At 40.4% G+C, this 18,412-nt stretch overlaps 1 protein-coding gene across 1 annotated transcript in view; it reads left to right on the top strand.

Moving 5' to 3' along the window:
• Ace2 (angiotensin converting enzyme 2) overlaps positions 1-18,412 on the top strand; it is a 49,022-nt gene that overhangs the window by 14,131 nt on the left and 16,479 nt on the right. Inside the window, exons 3-10 of the mRNA XM_057759983.1 lie at positions 441-534; positions 1,728-1,871; positions 4,676-4,788; positions 6,065-6,170; positions 8,212-8,309; positions 12,175-12,344; positions 14,873-15,099; positions 17,684-17,828. Coding sequence (XP_057615966.1) covers positions 441-534; positions 1,728-1,871; positions 4,676-4,788; positions 6,065-6,170; positions 8,212-8,309; positions 12,175-12,344; positions 14,873-15,099; positions 17,684-17,828 — 1,097 coding nt within the window. The remainder of the gene's footprint in view (positions 1-440; positions 535-1,727; positions 1,872-4,675; positions 4,789-6,064; positions 6,171-8,211; positions 8,310-12,174; positions 12,345-14,872; positions 15,100-17,683; positions 17,829-18,412) is intronic.

Raw genomic sequence — 18,412 nt, 5'->3', positions numbered from 1 at the left:
TGTGTATATATCACAGCTTTTAGCTTAGGGTTTTTATGGGACTTCTGACTGTGAGAACAAAAGGGTCTCTGATTCTCTTGCCTGCTGCTGAAACTCTTTTCCTCTTGTTGGGTTGCTGTGCCCAACTTTGATGTAATAGTTTCTGCTTTATCGTGTTATATTTTAGTTTGTCTTGTTTGCTTATTATCTCTTAGACACCTGTTCTTTTCTAATGAGAGACAGAAAGGTAGCGGATCCAGAGGGAAGGATAGGTGTGTGTGGGGGAACTGGAAGGAGTAGAAGGGGAAACTATAATCAGAATACGTTGTATGAGAAACCAATCTATTTTGAATAAAAGGGAGAAAAGAGAAAAATACGCATGACCAAAAGGATATCTTTATGCTGCCTCCATTATAGTACATTTTCCATGCCTGCCACTACTCATTATGTTTAATTTGCAGTTGAACACAATTCTGAACACTATGAGCACCATTTACAGCACTGGAAAAGTTTGCAACCCCAAGAATCCACAGGAATGCTTATTACTTGAACCAGGTAGGTTGTCTGCTTTTAGTAGTAGCTATAAAATTTGTATGTTCATGTATATGCCGTATACATGCATATGCAAGTGCCCTTGAGTCGGCAGAGGTCAGAGGGCAACCTCAATCGTCATCCCTCAGGAACCATTAGCAGTTGTCTTTGAGACAGGGTCTCTCACTGGATGGGCATGCACCAAGCGGATATTATGGTTTGTCAGCAAGTCCAAAGGGTTTTCAGGTCTCTGGTTCCTCAGGGCTGGAATTACACGTGCATACCACCATACCTGACTTTTAATGTGAGTTCTGAAAATTGAACTCAGGCCCTCCTCCTTGTACGACAAGCACTTTCTGGTTGAGTCATTTCCCAGCCTGAAATAGACCTTGGACAAAGGCACAATGTTTTGCAGATGGGTCATCTAAAGACGAAACCATTCCAAGGTGTTTCTGTTCACAGAGTCTCCTTTTTAAAAATTTATACTTATTTTCATTGTGTGTATGCGTTACATGTGCACGTATGTGTGCAGATGTGGACGCCCATTACTTTTTGAGGTCACAGGAAGAGGCTGGGTGTCCTGCTCTCTTACTCTCTGCCTTATTCCCATGAGATAAGTTCTCTCACTGAGCCTGGAGCCAAATTGGCTGCCAGCGAGTCCCAGAGATCCTTCTGTCTCTGTCCCTTCCGGCACTGGGATTGCAGCTGCATGCCCAGCCATGCCTAGCTGTGTGTGTGTTTGTTTTTGAGATTCTAATGCAATTACACCATTTCTTCTTTCTTTCTCTTCCCTTTAAGCCCTTCCATGGGTCCTCCCCCATTCTCCTTCAACATGCAGCTTTTTTTTTTCCCATGACTTCTGGGGATTTAGACTCAGGTCCTCATGTTTGTGAGCAAGCACCTTTGTTCCCTGAGCTGTATTTACAGCCCTTCATAGAGATTCTTTTAACTTAAAAAAAAAAAGCATTGTAAATTTTATTACATTCAAGTAATTTAATTAAGTCAGTAATTAAATTACTTCAGTGATTTTTATTCCTTTGCAGATGCATTTGGATCTAATAATAAGTACAGAGATACTACCCATGACATTTTGCTTAGTGACCTGGATGTCTGCCAGTCTTTTAATTCTTTAAAGCCTCTATATATGTAGATACAAATTATTTGCATGATAAATACAAATACCTCACATGTGTACTCATTTTCCTTTGGGCCAACAGGTTTGGATGACATAATGGCGACCAGCACAGACTACAACGAGCGGCTCTGGGCTTGGGAAGGCTGGCGGGCTGAGGTGGGCAAGCAGATGAGGCCATTATATGAAGAGTATGTGGTCCTAAAGAATGAGATGGCAAGAGCAAACAGTAAGTGCGCTGCTTTGTCCAAGTCTTTCTGCTTTCCACAGGGAGGGTGTTATAGAGTTAGTTCATCATTTTACCGCTGAGCTTGCCCTGTAATATTTGGATGCCCCTAAATTAGCAATCGTTTACTTAAAGGTTCAGGTTACCTGTCTCAGGGAGCCAGTGGGACATTAAAAAGGTGGCACTGTACGTGGATGGTTTAAAGAGCTTATGGGTGAGATTCAACTATGGGATCTCAAATGAATAATCTGTGAATTATTAATTATTTATGGAGGCCTAAGGCCCCAGTGGGTATCTAAGTGAATGCTGCCACTGAGTGGAAATCCTACTATTCAGAAAGGATGAGAGACAAAGACAATATTCACCTACCAAAATCCTCATTTGGTCACAACTCAGTCTCAGAGTTCATTTGTGTGTCTATAACCCTCAGGGTGCTATGTATACAAATAATTTGCAAACAAACACAGGACCACTGTTATAGTGTCTGAGATGAAGTGGGTGGCATCTCAGAATATAAGACCCTCGACAGAAGCAGGATTAAAAACTTAGGGATCAATTGCACTTTTTAAAGATAATGGCAGAATGAGTAGGGACCAAGGGCTTGGAAACGAGTAAGCTTCTGCCCCTTGCCAGCTGTGTGACTTTGGACACGTGATTTTACCGCTGTAAGCACAGGCCGTTAGTGGGAATGTAGATTGGTGCAGCCATTATGGAAAAATGATTTGGTGGCCCCCAGAGAAATTTCAAAGAGAACGGATGATCTGGTGATTCCCCCTTCTGGGCAGGTACTCAGATCCTCACATTTATCACATTATTAATAATAGCTCCAATAGGGAAAGCAAATCAGGTGCCCATTAACAGACAAATGAATAAAGAAGCCATACAATATGTACATATGCATATAATAAAAGATATACAGTAAGTAAAAGGGTCAACTATCTATACAGAAAAAGAATGAAATGTCACTGAGCCGTGGTGGCTCATGTCTTTTTTTTTTTCATTTTGTACATTCTTTTATATTTATTTATTTTTATTTCAAAAAAGAAAATATCTTTTTTCATTATACATACAAATCCAAGTTCCCACTCCCTCTCCCTCCTCCCATTCCCTCCACCTACTCCTCACCCCACCCTATCCATTCGTCAGAAAAGGTAAGGCACATTGCTTTGGGGAAGGTCCAAGGCCCTCCCTACTATATCCAGGCTGAGCAAGGTATCCAGCCAAAGAGAATACGTTCCAAAAAGCCAGTACAGGCAATAGGGATAAATACCAGTGCCAGTGCTAGTGGCCCCCCCAGTCTGCCCCAGCCATGCAGCTGTCACCCACATTCAGAGGGTCGAGTTTGGGCTTGTGCTGGTTCCTTCCCAGTTCCAGTTGGAGTTAGTTAGCTTCTATTAGTTCAGGTAGACTCCTTCAGTGGGTGTGGCATATGCCTTTTTAATCCTAACACTCGGGGGAGGCAGAGGCAGGTGGATCTCTGTAAGTTTGAGGTCAGCCTGATCTCTAGAGCTAGTTCCAGGAAACCCAATGCTACAGAGAGAAACCCTGCCTTGAAAAAACAAACAAAGAAGAATAAAATTGTCATTACTAGAGTGATGGGAGGAAATGGGAAAATGCAGGCTGAAGGATTTGAAGTAGCACATAGTATAGGCAACAGCATGGAGAAACTACCAAACAGGACCACTCAATGGATAGAGAGAAAAGTTCATTGGGGACCAAACTGCCAAGGCTATCTTTAGGGGTGTGAGCAGAGAGAAGAGCAAAATGGTGGGAAGGCAAGCAGATCTTTCCTGACGGTCAGCAGTACAGGCTCCAAGTTGGTACAGACTGTAGAGATTGACTGGGAACTGGGCATTTGTCTAAAGTGCTTGACATTTGGGGGAAGGTTAGGGAGGGCTCCTGGAGGATTAAGGGTGGTCCCTGGCAAACAGGAACCCACTTTAGGAGATCTGATTTTCCGGTAAACAGAAACTGCTTTTAGCCTTGTTTACCTGGCCAAAGTCCTTCTGTTTAGGACATGTCACCAGCACTGCCATTTGAGGGCGGGGGGGGGGGGGCGAGGAAAGCTTTAGACCTAACAGGATGAACGAGATTTAAAATGACATGTACAATATGAGGACTACGGTGAGAAACAGCCTACAGTATTCAGGATTTTTCCTGACTAAGCACATTGTCATTGCTCTTGCCAAGAGGGGAAAAAAAAAAAAAGGAACTATGTGAGATGTTAATTCGTGTCCCTATAATAAGAATTTTGCTATATATGTAACTTAACATCATGTTGTATGACCTGAAACATACACACTAAATTTGATTTGAGTGCAACAGTTGTGTCGTGTACAGAAATGCCCAGAAATGATGGTTTCACTCCAGTCCTCCCTGACTTAAGACGGATTTCTGCCTGCTCTTCTGAAGTGGCTGCTGAGGCTTGGATCTGGGACGAGTTAGGGAAAGGAGTGGGGGACGGATATGATAAAATACATTGTTTGAGATTTTCAAGGAATTAATAGAAGATATTTAAAAAAGCACAGTTTGTCAATTAGCACAATGGGCTTTAGAATGGCCACAATATCACAAGGTTTCTCTGCTTGTTAAACCAGATAATCTACTTAAACTCCTGAGGAACAGAATTAGCAAGTATTTACTTTCATTTACATTTTTTTGAGTTGACATCTAGAAAGGTAACAAAATGTGATCATCCTTAATATCTTCTTCTGTACTGTCCCATCAAGACTAGTCTATGTAGACTGTATTTCCCTCTTTTTATTTTCTTAATGCTTCCTTCTTTCTCTTTTCAAAAATAACCTCAGATTATAAAGACTATGGGGATTACTGGAGAGGGGATTATGAAGCCGAGGGAGCAGATGGCTACAACTATAACGGCGACCAGTTGATGCAGGATGTGGAGCGAACCTTCCAAGAGGTAACAGACGAACTGCCGGGCAATAAACAGGAAGGGGACACAATAGCCAAAGGCCATTGTTTTTAGACTTATTTTGTTTTGTTTGCTGCTTTAAAAATTTTTTTGTTGTTTTGGTCAGGGTCCCTTTACATAGTCCTGACTGCCCCAAAACTCACTGTGTAGATCAGGATGGCCTTGAACTCACAGAGATCTACCTGCTTCTGCCTCCCAAATGCTGGGATCAAAGGTGTGTGCCACCATGCCCACCAAGAACTATTATTTTTAACATGCAAATTGGTCACTCCCAGCTCTCACAGAATTATAACATATTAGAGTTTGGAAAGATTTTTTTTTTTTTGAGACAGGCTGGTCTCTAACTTGCAGTGAAACTAAGGATGATCTTGAACTCCTGATCTTTTCTGCCTTCACCTGCTGAGTTAGGCTTACCGGTGTGCAACACCACGCCCGATTTGTACAGGGCTGGGAAATGAACTTAGAACTTTGGTGCATTCTAGGCAAGCACTCCACTAACTGAGCTACATCCTCGGCCCTTGGAAAATATTTTCGAGAAAACTTTGAGCAGCTTCTACAGACAACCAGAACTGCCCTGCTTTCCTGTCTTTTACCCACTGACTAAGAATTACCAATAGAAAGACTGGACGCAGGAAAGTTCTTTCTGATCCTTTCTGATCGCAAGCTTCCTGCAGTCAGCCTAGTCTTCCTTTTTTTTTTTTTTTTTTTTTTTTTTTTTTAGCAGAAAAACTGTAGACTTCTCTTCCTTCCTCATAACTCTCAGGACTTTTATTTCATTAGTCTTTAACAAGGAAGTTTTTCCTTCCTTCCTTCCTTCCTTCCTTCCTTCCTTCCTTCCTTCCTTCCTTCCTTCCTTCCTTCCTTCCTTCCTTCCTTCCCTCCCTCCCTCCCTCCCTCCCTCCCTCCCTCCCTCCCTCCCTCCCCCCCCTACTTCCCTCCCTCCCTCCCTCCCTCCCTCCCTCCCTCCCTCCCTCCCTCCCTCCCTCCCTCCCTCCCTCTCTTTCTTTTTAGAAAAAGTCCTAGAACAAAAGAAATTAGTAGCATCTGAAAATGACTTTTTGACATCAGCTTTCCTCTGGGGCCTTGCAATCCTCCCAGGGCTCATGTTGATTTATTCAGCGAGGCTAGCCAGAGTCAGTAGTTGTTAAGAAGGAATGCTCTCAAACTCTCAGAAGAAATTGTCCTGTATGAAGAAGCTCTTATTTTTAGAGTTGAGCATCAGAAACTGAAGTTGGGTATTTGGGGTCGTAAACTTTCTTTTCAGATTAAGCCATTATATGAACATCTTCATGCCTATGTGAGGACGAAACTGATGGCTACCTACCCCTCCTACATCAGCCCTACTGGATGCCTCCCGGCTCATTTGCTTGGTAAGGGACTGCAGGGGGTCTTTGTGCTCTTTCTCCGCTCAATTCTTCCCACGACTAAAGCTGTCTTTTGGAGGGTTGTTCAAGCTAACGCATTTGAGAATATCTGTAAATAACATTACTATCATTACGGAAGCTTTTTAAAAACACTTTTTCAGCAGAAAGTCAATGTAAAACCATTCTTTATTCTACTTAAGATAAATCTAGTCTCTAAAATTTATTCTCTATTTAAGATGACTAGGGAAAGAATCCTAGGTTAAAATGTGTTTATTCCAGTTGGTTGGCGAAGCTTGGGATTTCAGTATTAGACAGTCTGAGTGAAGGAGCTCAGTGGGCAGAAGGCGGCAGGAGAAAAATGTCCCTAGGATAAAGACACTGCCTACGGGAGTTCAAGCTAGACTGTGCCAATAAATCTTCCTGAAAATACTCTGTTCGGAATCACATTTGAGCAATGAATGAAGGAGAATGGCCATACTCTCCTACCCCAGCTGCCAAGGCCAAGTAAAACAGAAAATACCTGAAAATTTCCTGCCATGCATGCTTAGTATTGTCCGTAGATAAACCTCCTATCTACCGGCAGGGATGTGAACAAAAGAACTTTGGGAATCTTTAACTTTAACACAACATAGAAATCTTCTCTCTGATGTCCTTGGTGGGCGATATTCAGTAATTTTGTGTCTGCTTAAAGGTGTCTAGGGTGGTGAGCTCTTTCTTCCTACCATGGTAGGTTCCAAGCAGATGTTGCTTGGTACCAGTTATATGAAAGTTCTGTTTTATATGGACCCGGACCAGCACTTCTCTAGTGCCTTCTGTTCATTATTCTTATTTCCATGCATAGAATATGTCAGTTCCTATTCGAAAAGATGACCTTCTAGACATACATGAACAGCTGTCATATAAGACACCTGGCCACAATTCTATCTTCACCACAGATTAGTGACGATTACAGTTATTATCATGTATGTTTTGTTTTCCTTCCTTTAAGTTCAATGTCTTATGGTAATTTTGCTATTGTTATGAGTCATAATGTAAATATCTGATAGGAGACCCCAAAGGGGTCCAGGCCACATTATTTTATCAGCAGCTGAAGGTCTTACTTGCTTTAGAAGTCATATCATTTTGCTTCTTGGTCCACTTTTGGTCTTTTACTATGTACTGAATTTCGTTTTGTGGTAAGTACTTACAAATTTAAGTATGTAAATTCACTTCTATCTTTATTAAATCCAATCTTTAAAAAAAACAAATCCACCAGGGCTGGCAAGATGGCATGGCAGGTGAATCAACCACTGAAAGTTGTCCTCTGCTCATTGTTCACACACATCACACACAATTATTATTATTTATTGGTAAATGAGTTCACTGGAGTACTCTTCATGTCTTTGTGTTGCCCATATTTTTAGTGCTAGGGTTTGGTCTCTCGCTATTCCAGTGCATCCTTTTTTCGATCCATATTTCCTTTTAGGATTTCTGTCCCTGAATCCAACTTCACACTGTTGAAGTTGCTCAACTACCTAGTTAGGTGTGCTATATGGTATTAAAAGTAAAACTTAGGTATCAGTATCAGTTAATAGTATTTATTGACGGCATGGTGGCTTTTTATAAACCTAATGTGTAGTAGCTATCATGTCCCATATGTTTTATTTTGTTTTGTTTTTTTGAGAAAGGATCTCACCATATAGTCCTGACTGAACTGGAACTTGCTGTGCAACCCAGGCAGGTCCTGAACTTGAGATCCTGTTCTCTTAGCCTCCCAAATCCTGAGCTTTCTGGCATGCATCACTATGTCCAATTTTAATTGTGCCTTCCAATAATAATTCATTATAGGAGAATCTGTGAAGATTCTCTAACAAGCTTTGCCTAACCACAGAATCCCTTGTACTCTTAGTATTTTACAGGTGACAAAGAATGTTACTATAAGAAAAGGACCAAAAGGAGAAATGGGATTAGTGAAAAGGGAATGCTCAGGCAACCATATGCACTATGAAGATTGGATCTGTATTTCTGTTGCTTTTGTCAAATATTAATGTATTCTTTTTGTAAATAGGTGATATGTGGGGGAGATTTTGGACAAATCTGTACCCTTTGACAGTTCCCTTTGGCGAGAAACCAAACATAGATGTTACTGATGCAATGGTGAATCAGGTAGGAAGAAGAAGTCTTAAAACATGAGGCTTCAACTGTATTTTTCATTTACGCATCTTTCTGTTCTGATCTTGTATGTGAAATCATGTTGATAGAGATCCAAGTTAACTTAAATTTATTTCTTATGTATTTTTGTCAAAAAGTATTTTATAATGTCAAAGATCTCAAGTACCTTCAATAACAGGACCTCTATTTATCTTGTTGAGAGATAATTAAAATTGAGATGATGTGATTTTTTTCTTTAAGCACTAAGATATGGATTAATCACTTGCTTGGAATCACACATTTCAAAGTCAATTTTTGTTAAGTAATCAGTCTGTAATCTCTATGAATAGTGATGAACAGGAATATCTTATTTTGGATATTAAAAGTCATTGTTGAAATATTACAAGAATCCTTTAAGTCAATTGTGTTCTCTTTCATCAGTGAAATCATATTAGATTTTACATGGTTTTTAAATTTTTAATTAAGTTCTACATTTATGATTAGAAAGAATGGCGACATTTTTTATTGATTTTTATTGAGCTCTACATTTTTCTCTGCTCCCCTCCCCGCCTCTCCCCTCCCACATTTTTATTCACCTCTAAAATGGTCTCAGATGGTCACACAATAATTAACTATGTATGCTTGCTGAATATTTTCTCGCAAATCCTCTTACAGCTGTAAGGGGTAATGTAGCGAGGACCTTCACATATGTAGCATACTCCTGGGGAAAGGTCATGGTAAAATAAAACCCCAAAGCTGCAAGCCCTCAACTCGTGCAGCTCTTCTAGCTCCATGTTGTCATTGAGTTGAAGCAGATGGCCATCATGATATCAATTCTTGTTCTTTCCCAAGGGCCTCCATGTGTATTGTATACGGCCTTCCATACCACCTACGTAGTTGCTGCTTTTCCAGTGTTACCTCTAAAGTGTCAGAGGAGCTCCATTAAAGCTCCATGCTATAAGAGACAAGATGGGCTTAGAGGTGCGATTCACCTAATGGCACAAAGATCGTCAGGGGCAGCTCCTTTTTCAATTCAAAACTTCTAATGTTTCCCGTCCACTTTTGTTTTTCTATTCATTTACTATTCTAGAAATGTTGACTGTGCTTACCAGTCTGTGCTGTTTTGTTCATTCAGCTTCAGAATATCATATTCAAAAACAATCCAGAAATTTATATGCCATAGCAAGCTCCCGCCCCTAAGAATCTTAAACACAAAGAACAAAGCAAGAGACATTACAGTCTCTGACTTCAGGACACGCTACAAAGTGGGATCATTAAAAATAGACACACAGACCACTAGAACAGAAAAGAAAACCTAGACGCAAACTCATGCATTCATAGTCAACCAATTTTCAACACAGGTGCTAAGAACATACATTTGAGCAAGGACAGCCTGTTCAATAATTATTAGAAGCTGTGAAATTAGATGTCCACATGTAGAAGAACCAAACAGGAATTTTGTTTCTTACCAATTCCAAAAACCAAATCAAAAGGACCAGAGATAAAAAAGACCCAAGACTATGAAGCAGGGGAAATGATTCCAGACATTGGAATAGGAAAGGAATTTCTGAGCAAGACCCCCAAAACACAGAACTCAAAAGTTAAAGTAGACAAACATGAAAGTAAAAAGCTTCTGCACAGTTAAGGAAACAAAAAGAAGTGAAAATAATATGCAAAACACAAAAATTATTGAAAACATGGACATGTGGTGAGAGTTAATGACTAAAATGTGAGCATTGTTCTTCAATAGGTATTTCTTGAAAGAAGGCACATAGTTAATCGTTCTATAAAAATGTTCAATGCCATCAATGATCATGAAAATGCAATTCAAAGCCAAAATGTATAATGACTTCACTCCAGTAAAAAAATGGCTATTTAAAAAAGAAAAAAATAAAACAACAACAACAGCAAAAACAAAAACATAACCCAGTGAGTGCTGGTGAGGATGTGAAGTAAAGAGAACCCTTCCACACTGACTTGGAAATGCAACTTAGTACATCCATTAGAGGAAACAGCCTGCCACTTCCTTAGGAAATTAAAAATGCAACTGCCATATAATCCAGCAACTTTATTCCTGGGTATATATCCAAAGGAAATGAAATGAGTATGTTGAAGTGTCCTCAATACTCCTATGTTTGTCAGAAGGCTGTTCATAATGCTCTAGACATGAGAACAAACTCATTGTCTCTATCGGGATGAATAGATAAAAGAAAGTGTGCCACCTGCACACAGTGGAATGCTTTTCAGCCACAAAAGAATGAATTCCTGTCATTCACGAGAGATGAATGGCTCTCAGGCATTCAGATGGAACTGGAGGGTGTTGTGTTAAGCGAAATAAGCCAGATATACAAAGACAAGCACATATGATCTCACTCATATGTGGGAGTACTAAAGCTGATCTCATGGAAGTTGAGAGGAGAAGGGAGGTCACCAGATGCTGAAGCATATAAGGAGAGGAAGGAGGGAGATGAAGTTATCATCAGTTCAGAGTAATAATTTAGATGTGCTATTGCACACTGCAGTGACTATAGATAATGATGACATACTGTGTAGTTTTGATAAGCCCAAAGAAAGAAATCAAATATTTTCTCCATAAATAAATGGTAAATGAGAAAACGGATATGTGTATTCTAATTGGAACAGTAGACAACATGTGTATGAAAACACACATTACACCCCAGAAATATGTGCTACATTTCTATTCATTTGTATCAGTAAACTATGAATTCAAATTAAAAGACTGCCATACTAATTAGTACCAATTTTTTGACATTAAGCCTTTAGGAGTCAATAATATAACTGATGACACTAATAATAACAATACACATTCATATTCTGTTTCTTATCGCTAGGGTTGACAGAATAGATACACTAAACATGACTGATATTCAAGATTAGAATAAATCTTCTGTTACTAAAAATAGTTCATGGCACCAAGTATTAAATACTCAAGCTTTGTTTGTCTGATGTGGGCTTCGTTGCCTCAACGGGCTTGGTTGTCCCCTGAGACATTGGTATGAAAAATTTGCCAGGTGGCACATGCCTGTGGCAGTCTTTGTATAGTTTCAAAACATTCTGAGAGTTCAGATGCTGAAGCAAAGCTCAAATCCTCATTGGCTTCTAGGCCACATCTGGCTTTTTACTTCCAAAGGCCTAGACCTTCATGTCTACTATGTTGTTCATTTCTTTCATTGAGTCGAACATATGTCTTGACCCTTCAAGGAGTTCAGTGAATGCTGCCTTTAGTTAAGTAGTCTTCAGCAAATGGATCATTAATTTTTTTTTGGTTTGTGTTGGAATATAAAGAAAACTAATCATGGATTTAGCTCGAAGGTAGACGGTTTGTCTAACATATATAAAGCCCTGGATTCTTCACTGCACTGGAGGGCGGGGGAGTCCATAAAAACCCAAAACCCAAGAATAAGGACAAAACAGAAGAAAACAAAAGGCATCCCACATATAACTCAGCTTGTTATTAATATTTTCATGTATCTTTTTATTAGTGAAGATTGATACCAAATAAATGGTTTCTTTTAATTTTTTTCACTTTTAATTTTACTCTATTTTATAATGTCCGTATGGTTTCTTTGTAGAAAGTTTGTGTGCCTGCACAGTTTCTGTTCCACAAAAGTCTCATTCCTTACTCGTTCTGATGACTATTTCCTCTTTGCTTATATAAAACCATACTCAATGTAAGTAACTCCTTGACACAAGTTTTGATTATTTCCTAGGTAAATTCCATAGAGGCATCTGTGCAGGCAGGTGGTAAACATTCAAAAGCCCAGCTGTCTCTTGGGAAAGTTATGCTAACGTCTATGGGCAACAGGAAGAATTTCTATTATAGTATAGGGACTAAATATTCTTTCTTTTTCTCCCCCAGGGCTGGGATGCAGAAAGGATATTTAAAGAGGCAGAGAAGTTCTTTGTTTCTGTTGGCCTTCCTCATATGACTCAAGGATTCTGGGAAAACTCAATGCTGGTTGATCCAGGCGATGGTCGGAAAGTGGTCTGCCATCCCACAGCTTGGGACCTGGGGAAAGATGACTTCAGGTACCTGGGCTGACGCTTGCAGTGCAAATACTGAACGGGAAGCAATGAAGGCAGGATTCCCTATGCTTCTCTAAGCATATGATTTAAGGATCTGCAAACTAAAGCTGGGAGTCCACGAGAGTACATCTGTCCCACTCGGGAAAAGAAGGTCCACAGGTCCCAAATGGCACTTTTAGAGAACATACCTTACTTGAAAATTTGCATATTCATTAGAGTCTCCTGATCACAGGGTTGGTGGCACCCCTATTAGGAAAGATTTGGTGCCGAGAACCTATTACAGATGAACAAATGACTCACGTGTTGATCTTCCCCTCTGCCCCTCACTCTTGTGAAATAGGACAAATGGATAACAAATTGGAATAAGAGGGAGAAAATGGTACATGCTGTAAGAGAGACGTAGGGAATGCTTTCTTAGGAATTGGAATACGGGAATGAGCCACTCCTGTACTAGGAGATAGGGTCAGACAAGGGCTTTATGGGTGGTTTAGGAATTGAGCTTCGATTGCAAGAAGAGGTTGGATAGATACCTGGGAGGACAGCACATGGGAAGAACAGAGGGATTAGGTGCAGAGGGCAGGACCTGGTGTCGGTGCTGAAGTCAGCAAGCTTAGACTGGAACAAAAAAAAATATGTTCAGGATAGTTTGAGAGTCTGTGATGTGGCAGAATGAGCATGGGGTTTGGAATCCAAGGTGTGCCACTTAGTGATCGGGCAACCTTGAGCAAAGTCAAGCTTGGCTTTCAGTTTCCTTATCTACAAAGCAGAGCACTAATGACCAGGTTTGTGTCTTGGGTTCATTCCCTGGATTGCACTGGCAGTTTATATAAGGGGAGACCTCTCAGGAAAAGGCAAGTGAGGGAACAGGTCGAGTTAGGCAAAGCCGGTAAGGATGCAGTCTGTGATGGAGACTTGACTCCAGCCTGATCTCATGAACTGCTCTGAAGCCTGATTTGAATCAGAATTCATCACAACTTGAGCCAAAGGTCTGGTTTTTATATCTACCCTATGTCAGTCAGTCACAGGCTGTAGATTACCCCAAAGTATTAAGAAAACCTCTCACCCAGGGGTGGTGGCACACGCCTTTAACTCCAGCACTTGGGAGGCAGAGGCAGGCAGTTCTCTTTGAGTTCGAGGTCAGCCTGGTCTGCAAAGCGAGTTCCAGGATGGCCAGGACTGTTACACAAATAAACCCTATCTTGAAAAAACAAAGGAAAAGAAAAGAAAAAAACCCTCTCCTTGGGGAATGGGGTCTAGTTCTACAAACACCCATTAGAGTTAGAGGTCAGTAGTCTTTTCCTATAAAGATAGTAAGGAGTGAGGGCTTTGAAAACCTCTGTGCAGCTGGGCAGTGGTGGCACACACCTTTAAGCCTTTAATCCCAGCACTTGGGAGGCAGAGACAGGCAGATCTCTGTGAGTTCAAGACCAGCCTGGTCTACAGAGTGAGTTCAAGGACAGCCTGGGCTGTTACATAGAGAAATTCTTCCTCGACCCTACACTCCCAAAAGAACTCCTCTTTTGCAATTAGACAACTCTGCACTTGTAGCATGAAAATAGAGATAAATAATCCATAAGCAAACAAGTGGGGATGTGTGTCAATTAAGCTTTATAAAAGCAGGTATCGGGCTGTTGGTGATCAGTCCAAATCTTCCAGTAAGGCTAAGAAATGAGAACATATTCATAAATATAAAAAGCAAGTATATAATAGCTATTATAATTGTTAGAAAAAAGAACAGAGAGAAATGTTATGAAAGCAAGTTGTGGTCATATTGGGGTGGATATAGGAGGTTGACCTTATTCTAAACACTGGGGAGTTTCTGAAGAGTGTTTATCAGTGTGCAAGGGGCAAACAAAAGGGAATGATGGGAAGATCCATCTGAAAATTTTTTGAAATAAACAACCCATTTATATCTGAGCAAGCATAGGGATGTGAAATGGAGAAGGACCACCACACATTTGCCAAATGCAGTTGTGTTGGGTCACAGCACAGTTAGACAACATTCACCTGTTGTCTTGAAACATCATTTCTCGTTGACTTCTATGTGGTGATGGTCTTCCAGACTTCACACGTTTTCTATGCACCCTGGCTGTATGTTTTGCAAAATCTTTAAGTACTTGGACCTCCTACAGCTTTCTCTTTGGTCATCTTTCTTGCTACCCTGGTCCATTGTGTCTACCTTTATGATTTACATTTTAATGATGCTCAAGTCTAAATATCTCACCCCTTTTCTGTCCTGGCTATACATGATGATTCTAGAACATATTCACTTATTGTTATGCACTTGGCCACTTTTATCAATCACTTCCACATTACTCACCTCAGAATTATGTAACAGAGAGCTCTGCTTATCACCCTTTCCATAAGTGTATGAGCACAAGAAGAGAATCTAGACCTGCCCATCACTTTATATCGAGTAACAGGTTCATAAGGGAAAAATAATAAAAATTCAACATTGAAAATATTCATGTTGCCCAACTCCAAAAAAATTCTGGAAATTAAGTAAGATTCTTGCCCATTTTTTTATGCAGAATCAAGATGTGTACAAAGGTCACAATGGACAACTTCCTGACAGCCCACCACGAGATGGGACACATCCAATACGACATGGCATATGCCACACAGCCTTACCTGCTGAGAAATGGAGCCAATGAAGGCTTCCATGAAGCTGTTGGGGAAATCATGTCACTTTCTGCAGCTACACCTAAGCATCTGAAATCCATTGGTCTTCTGCCATCCGATTTTCAGGAAGATAGTGGTACATTTTCCTTTGGCTTGTTTGGGGGGTAATCTGATAGGAGGAGAGGTATTTATTATCACCTATAGGAAAATATTTGTTTTTCTTTATGCTGCCTAGGTGAAAAAAATGTTTATGGGGCTGGCTACTGGCAATTTCTTTTAAGAGCATGCTAACTTGTGGTTTCATATATTTAAGCGAGGAATTAGGTGAGATAACTGAATGGATGATCTTGGGATTCTAAGAATGATCTACTAGAAACTTAGTGGACTTTTTGAAGATGCTGAAATAGCATGAAGAACTTGGATGGTTTGTCCGAGTGTCTGGCTTTTAAAGAGTTGGCTGTCATTTGAGGTTACAAACAGATAGGCAACTCCCCAGACTGTTTGAGTGGGAACAGGTTATTCTGAGGCTGTTTTACAGAGAAGGGGTGTGAACAGAAGGCCCATGCTATCTCTCAACATCTTTGCCTGAGGCAGGCAGTCCATCTATTCGGGAGGCTTGAACTTGATGAAACACTACGACTTTTTAGGAGAGCCAGATTTTTCTGTGAGGTTGCCATGGCTTTTGCAAAAGAAAAAACAGAGTCTAATACTTTCATTTCTTTCATGAATTTTTCACCTCTCTTTTTACTAGTTTTTAGGTTCTGTAATTTATTTTAGTTTTCAAATTACATGTATGAATATGCATAAGGGTACTTTGCTCCTACCCTCCATCATTCCCTTTCTTATTCCTTTCCCTTCACTCCGAAACCACATTCTCCAAAAAATTTCCCTCCGATCTTCATGACCGTGTGTTTGTATCTCACTGCATTTCATGAGGGTTTGAGCTGAGCCTTGGTTCAGGGGAGTAAAGGTCAGGAGTTCCATCCTTGTGTGCACAATTTACTTGACTTTGATCTCTGGCTCTTAGTGACCTGACAAAGGCCTGATAGGAGGCCAGGGGAAGGCCATCATCATTTCTGAAATAGTCACTATTAATCCAGGTACAGTAGTTTATAGCCCAGTAGCGGTGCTTTTTGATGAAGAAAGCAACATGGGAAAAGCAATTTATGGTAACCATACCTGCTTCCTAATTTAAAAATACAGCTAATTCATGCTAATGAACAGACAATGATTTGTTCTATGGTTTGTTACGTCTGCCTTGAAACTAGGCCAAGATGGGAAATCAGTGTGTTTCTTCTGATGTCACACAATGAAAGCACTGCCTTGAAAAATCCTCCTTTCCTTGGTTCTGGCCTTGTGAGTGGTGTCAAACCAAAAGATTCCTTCATTCTTTTTCTCCTTTCCTTTATCTTGTCCTTCTCTTCTTTTTGGGGTTGTGAATGATTTGTTGCTTGTAAACAGGGTCTTCCTCTGTAGCCAGGGATGTCCTAGAACTCACAACAGTCCCTTCTACCTCAGCCTCTCAAGTTCATGGATTCTAGGCATGAGTCACTGTGCCTGCCTCTTTATTTTTCTAAACAAATTTATTGAACACCTACTATGTGTGAGGCATTTTCCCCCTAAGTATACAGTGATGTACAGAGTAGATAACAACCCCCGCACTTACACTGGAGTGGTCTTCTGTGGTGTGCTGGAGGCCAGCTCGACTTCCCTTTAGGGTAATAGGCAGTTAATATTCTTGCTAAGGAAGAAACCAGTCCACTTAAAGGACATTGTAATTATGATTATCCAGTGGAGGATGCCTTCTAGAGATGTCCATTAAATATTTTGGGCTTAAATTTATTTTTAACTAATATACAAGAACATAACTGTTGTACATGTTAATGGAGTAACATGATGTTAAGATACGTGTATAGCTCATGTGATATTTACATGACAGCAAACGTCTTTATCTCTACAAACATCATTGGCCGATGGTGAACCTTTTGACAATCCTTTCCTCTTGCTTCTTTTGCTTTTTGCTTTGTCAGCACTGGAAATGGACCTGAGGGCCTTGCCCTTGCTAGGCAATCACTCTACCACTGATAGAGTTCTTCCTGAAAAAGCACAAGATGTTATTGTCCTTTAGATAGTCAACCTGTTGTGCAAAAAAAAAAAAAAAAAAAAAACCAAACGATATTTTTTAAAAAATTTCCCCGCCCTAGTTTCCAAGGTTTCACCACATCTGTTTAACGTTTGCTTGTTTACTCAGGACTCACAGAGGGTATTACAGAGCAGACACTGGACTGGGCACACAATCTTGAATGAGACATTAACAGTCACTGCCTACACGGAGCTCTCAAGAATAAACAGTATGACTAGGAAAATAGATGAAATTGCCCTACTTAACTCTGATAAGGGGATATTTGAAGGAGGTAATTGAAAGTGGTAAAAAAAAAGTATGGATCAGTTAACTTGTGAATTTTTACTTAGTTCTTCTTTTCTAGGGTTGTATTCAAAATCCATCACCTGAGAAGAATATATATATATATATATATATATATATATATATATATACACACACATTATACATATGGCCACTGCCAATATTTCTCATGTAGCCATTCTGTAGTAGAATTATCCTGAGGAGGAATAATAGCTTGAGATTAGACAAATTTTCTTACAAAATTTCTGCTTTCATCTTCCATCTTAATATTTGCCCTTTTCCATGTTCCTTTCAGAAACAGAAATCAACTTCCTACTCAAGCAAGCCCTGACCATTGTTGGGACGCTGCCATTCACTTACATGCTAGAGAAGTGGCGGTGGATGGTCTTTAAGGGAGAAATTCCCAAAGAACAGTGGATGGAGAAGTGGTGGGAGATGAAGTAAGTCAACGACTTTGCAGTCCACGAACCCGTTTCCTCAAGGGCTTACTTGTTCCCTTAAGAGCATTTTGCAAAAAAAAAAAAAAGAGCATTTTGCTTCGCTCGCAGTGCTATCTCTATTTCAATTGGCCAAGGGGAGGCTTTCTGAGGTCACCTGAACCCACAAATTGCAGGGGGGCTAGGACACTAATGCCAGATGGCCTGGTTGGTGGATAAATACCTTAGCTCTCCTGTTTTCTTGTGGAACAGCTCTCATGGTGAGTAGCGTCCTTCTTCATGTGGGAATCAGTTCACATTGCTTATAGAACTGATATTCGTGATAACGTGCCCTTTGGGCAGGAGTCCTGTTTTCCTTTCTCACTCCTTTGCTCCTGTTTCCTGAAATCATTTCCCAGGACATTGTCTCAAGGGTCTTTTTTGAGTAGTAAGATAAGAAATGTGTAATAAGCCTGGTAGTGGTGGTGCAAACCTTTAATCCCAGCATTTGGGAGGCAGAGACAGGTGGGTCTCTGTTGAGTCGGAGGCCAGCCTAGTTACAGAGCAAGTTCCAGGAGATCCAGGGCTACACAGAGAAAACCCTATTG

Source organism: Chionomys nivalis, chromosome X (genome assembly GCF_950005125.1).
Source record: "Chionomys nivalis chromosome X, mChiNiv1.1, whole genome shotgun sequence".
Lineage (NCBI taxonomy): Eukaryota > Metazoa > Chordata > Mammalia > Rodentia > Cricetidae > Chionomys > Chionomys nivalis.
The sequence above is the reverse complement of the archived record's forward strand: the minus strand, read 5'-3'. Positions and strand labels throughout refer to the sequence as shown.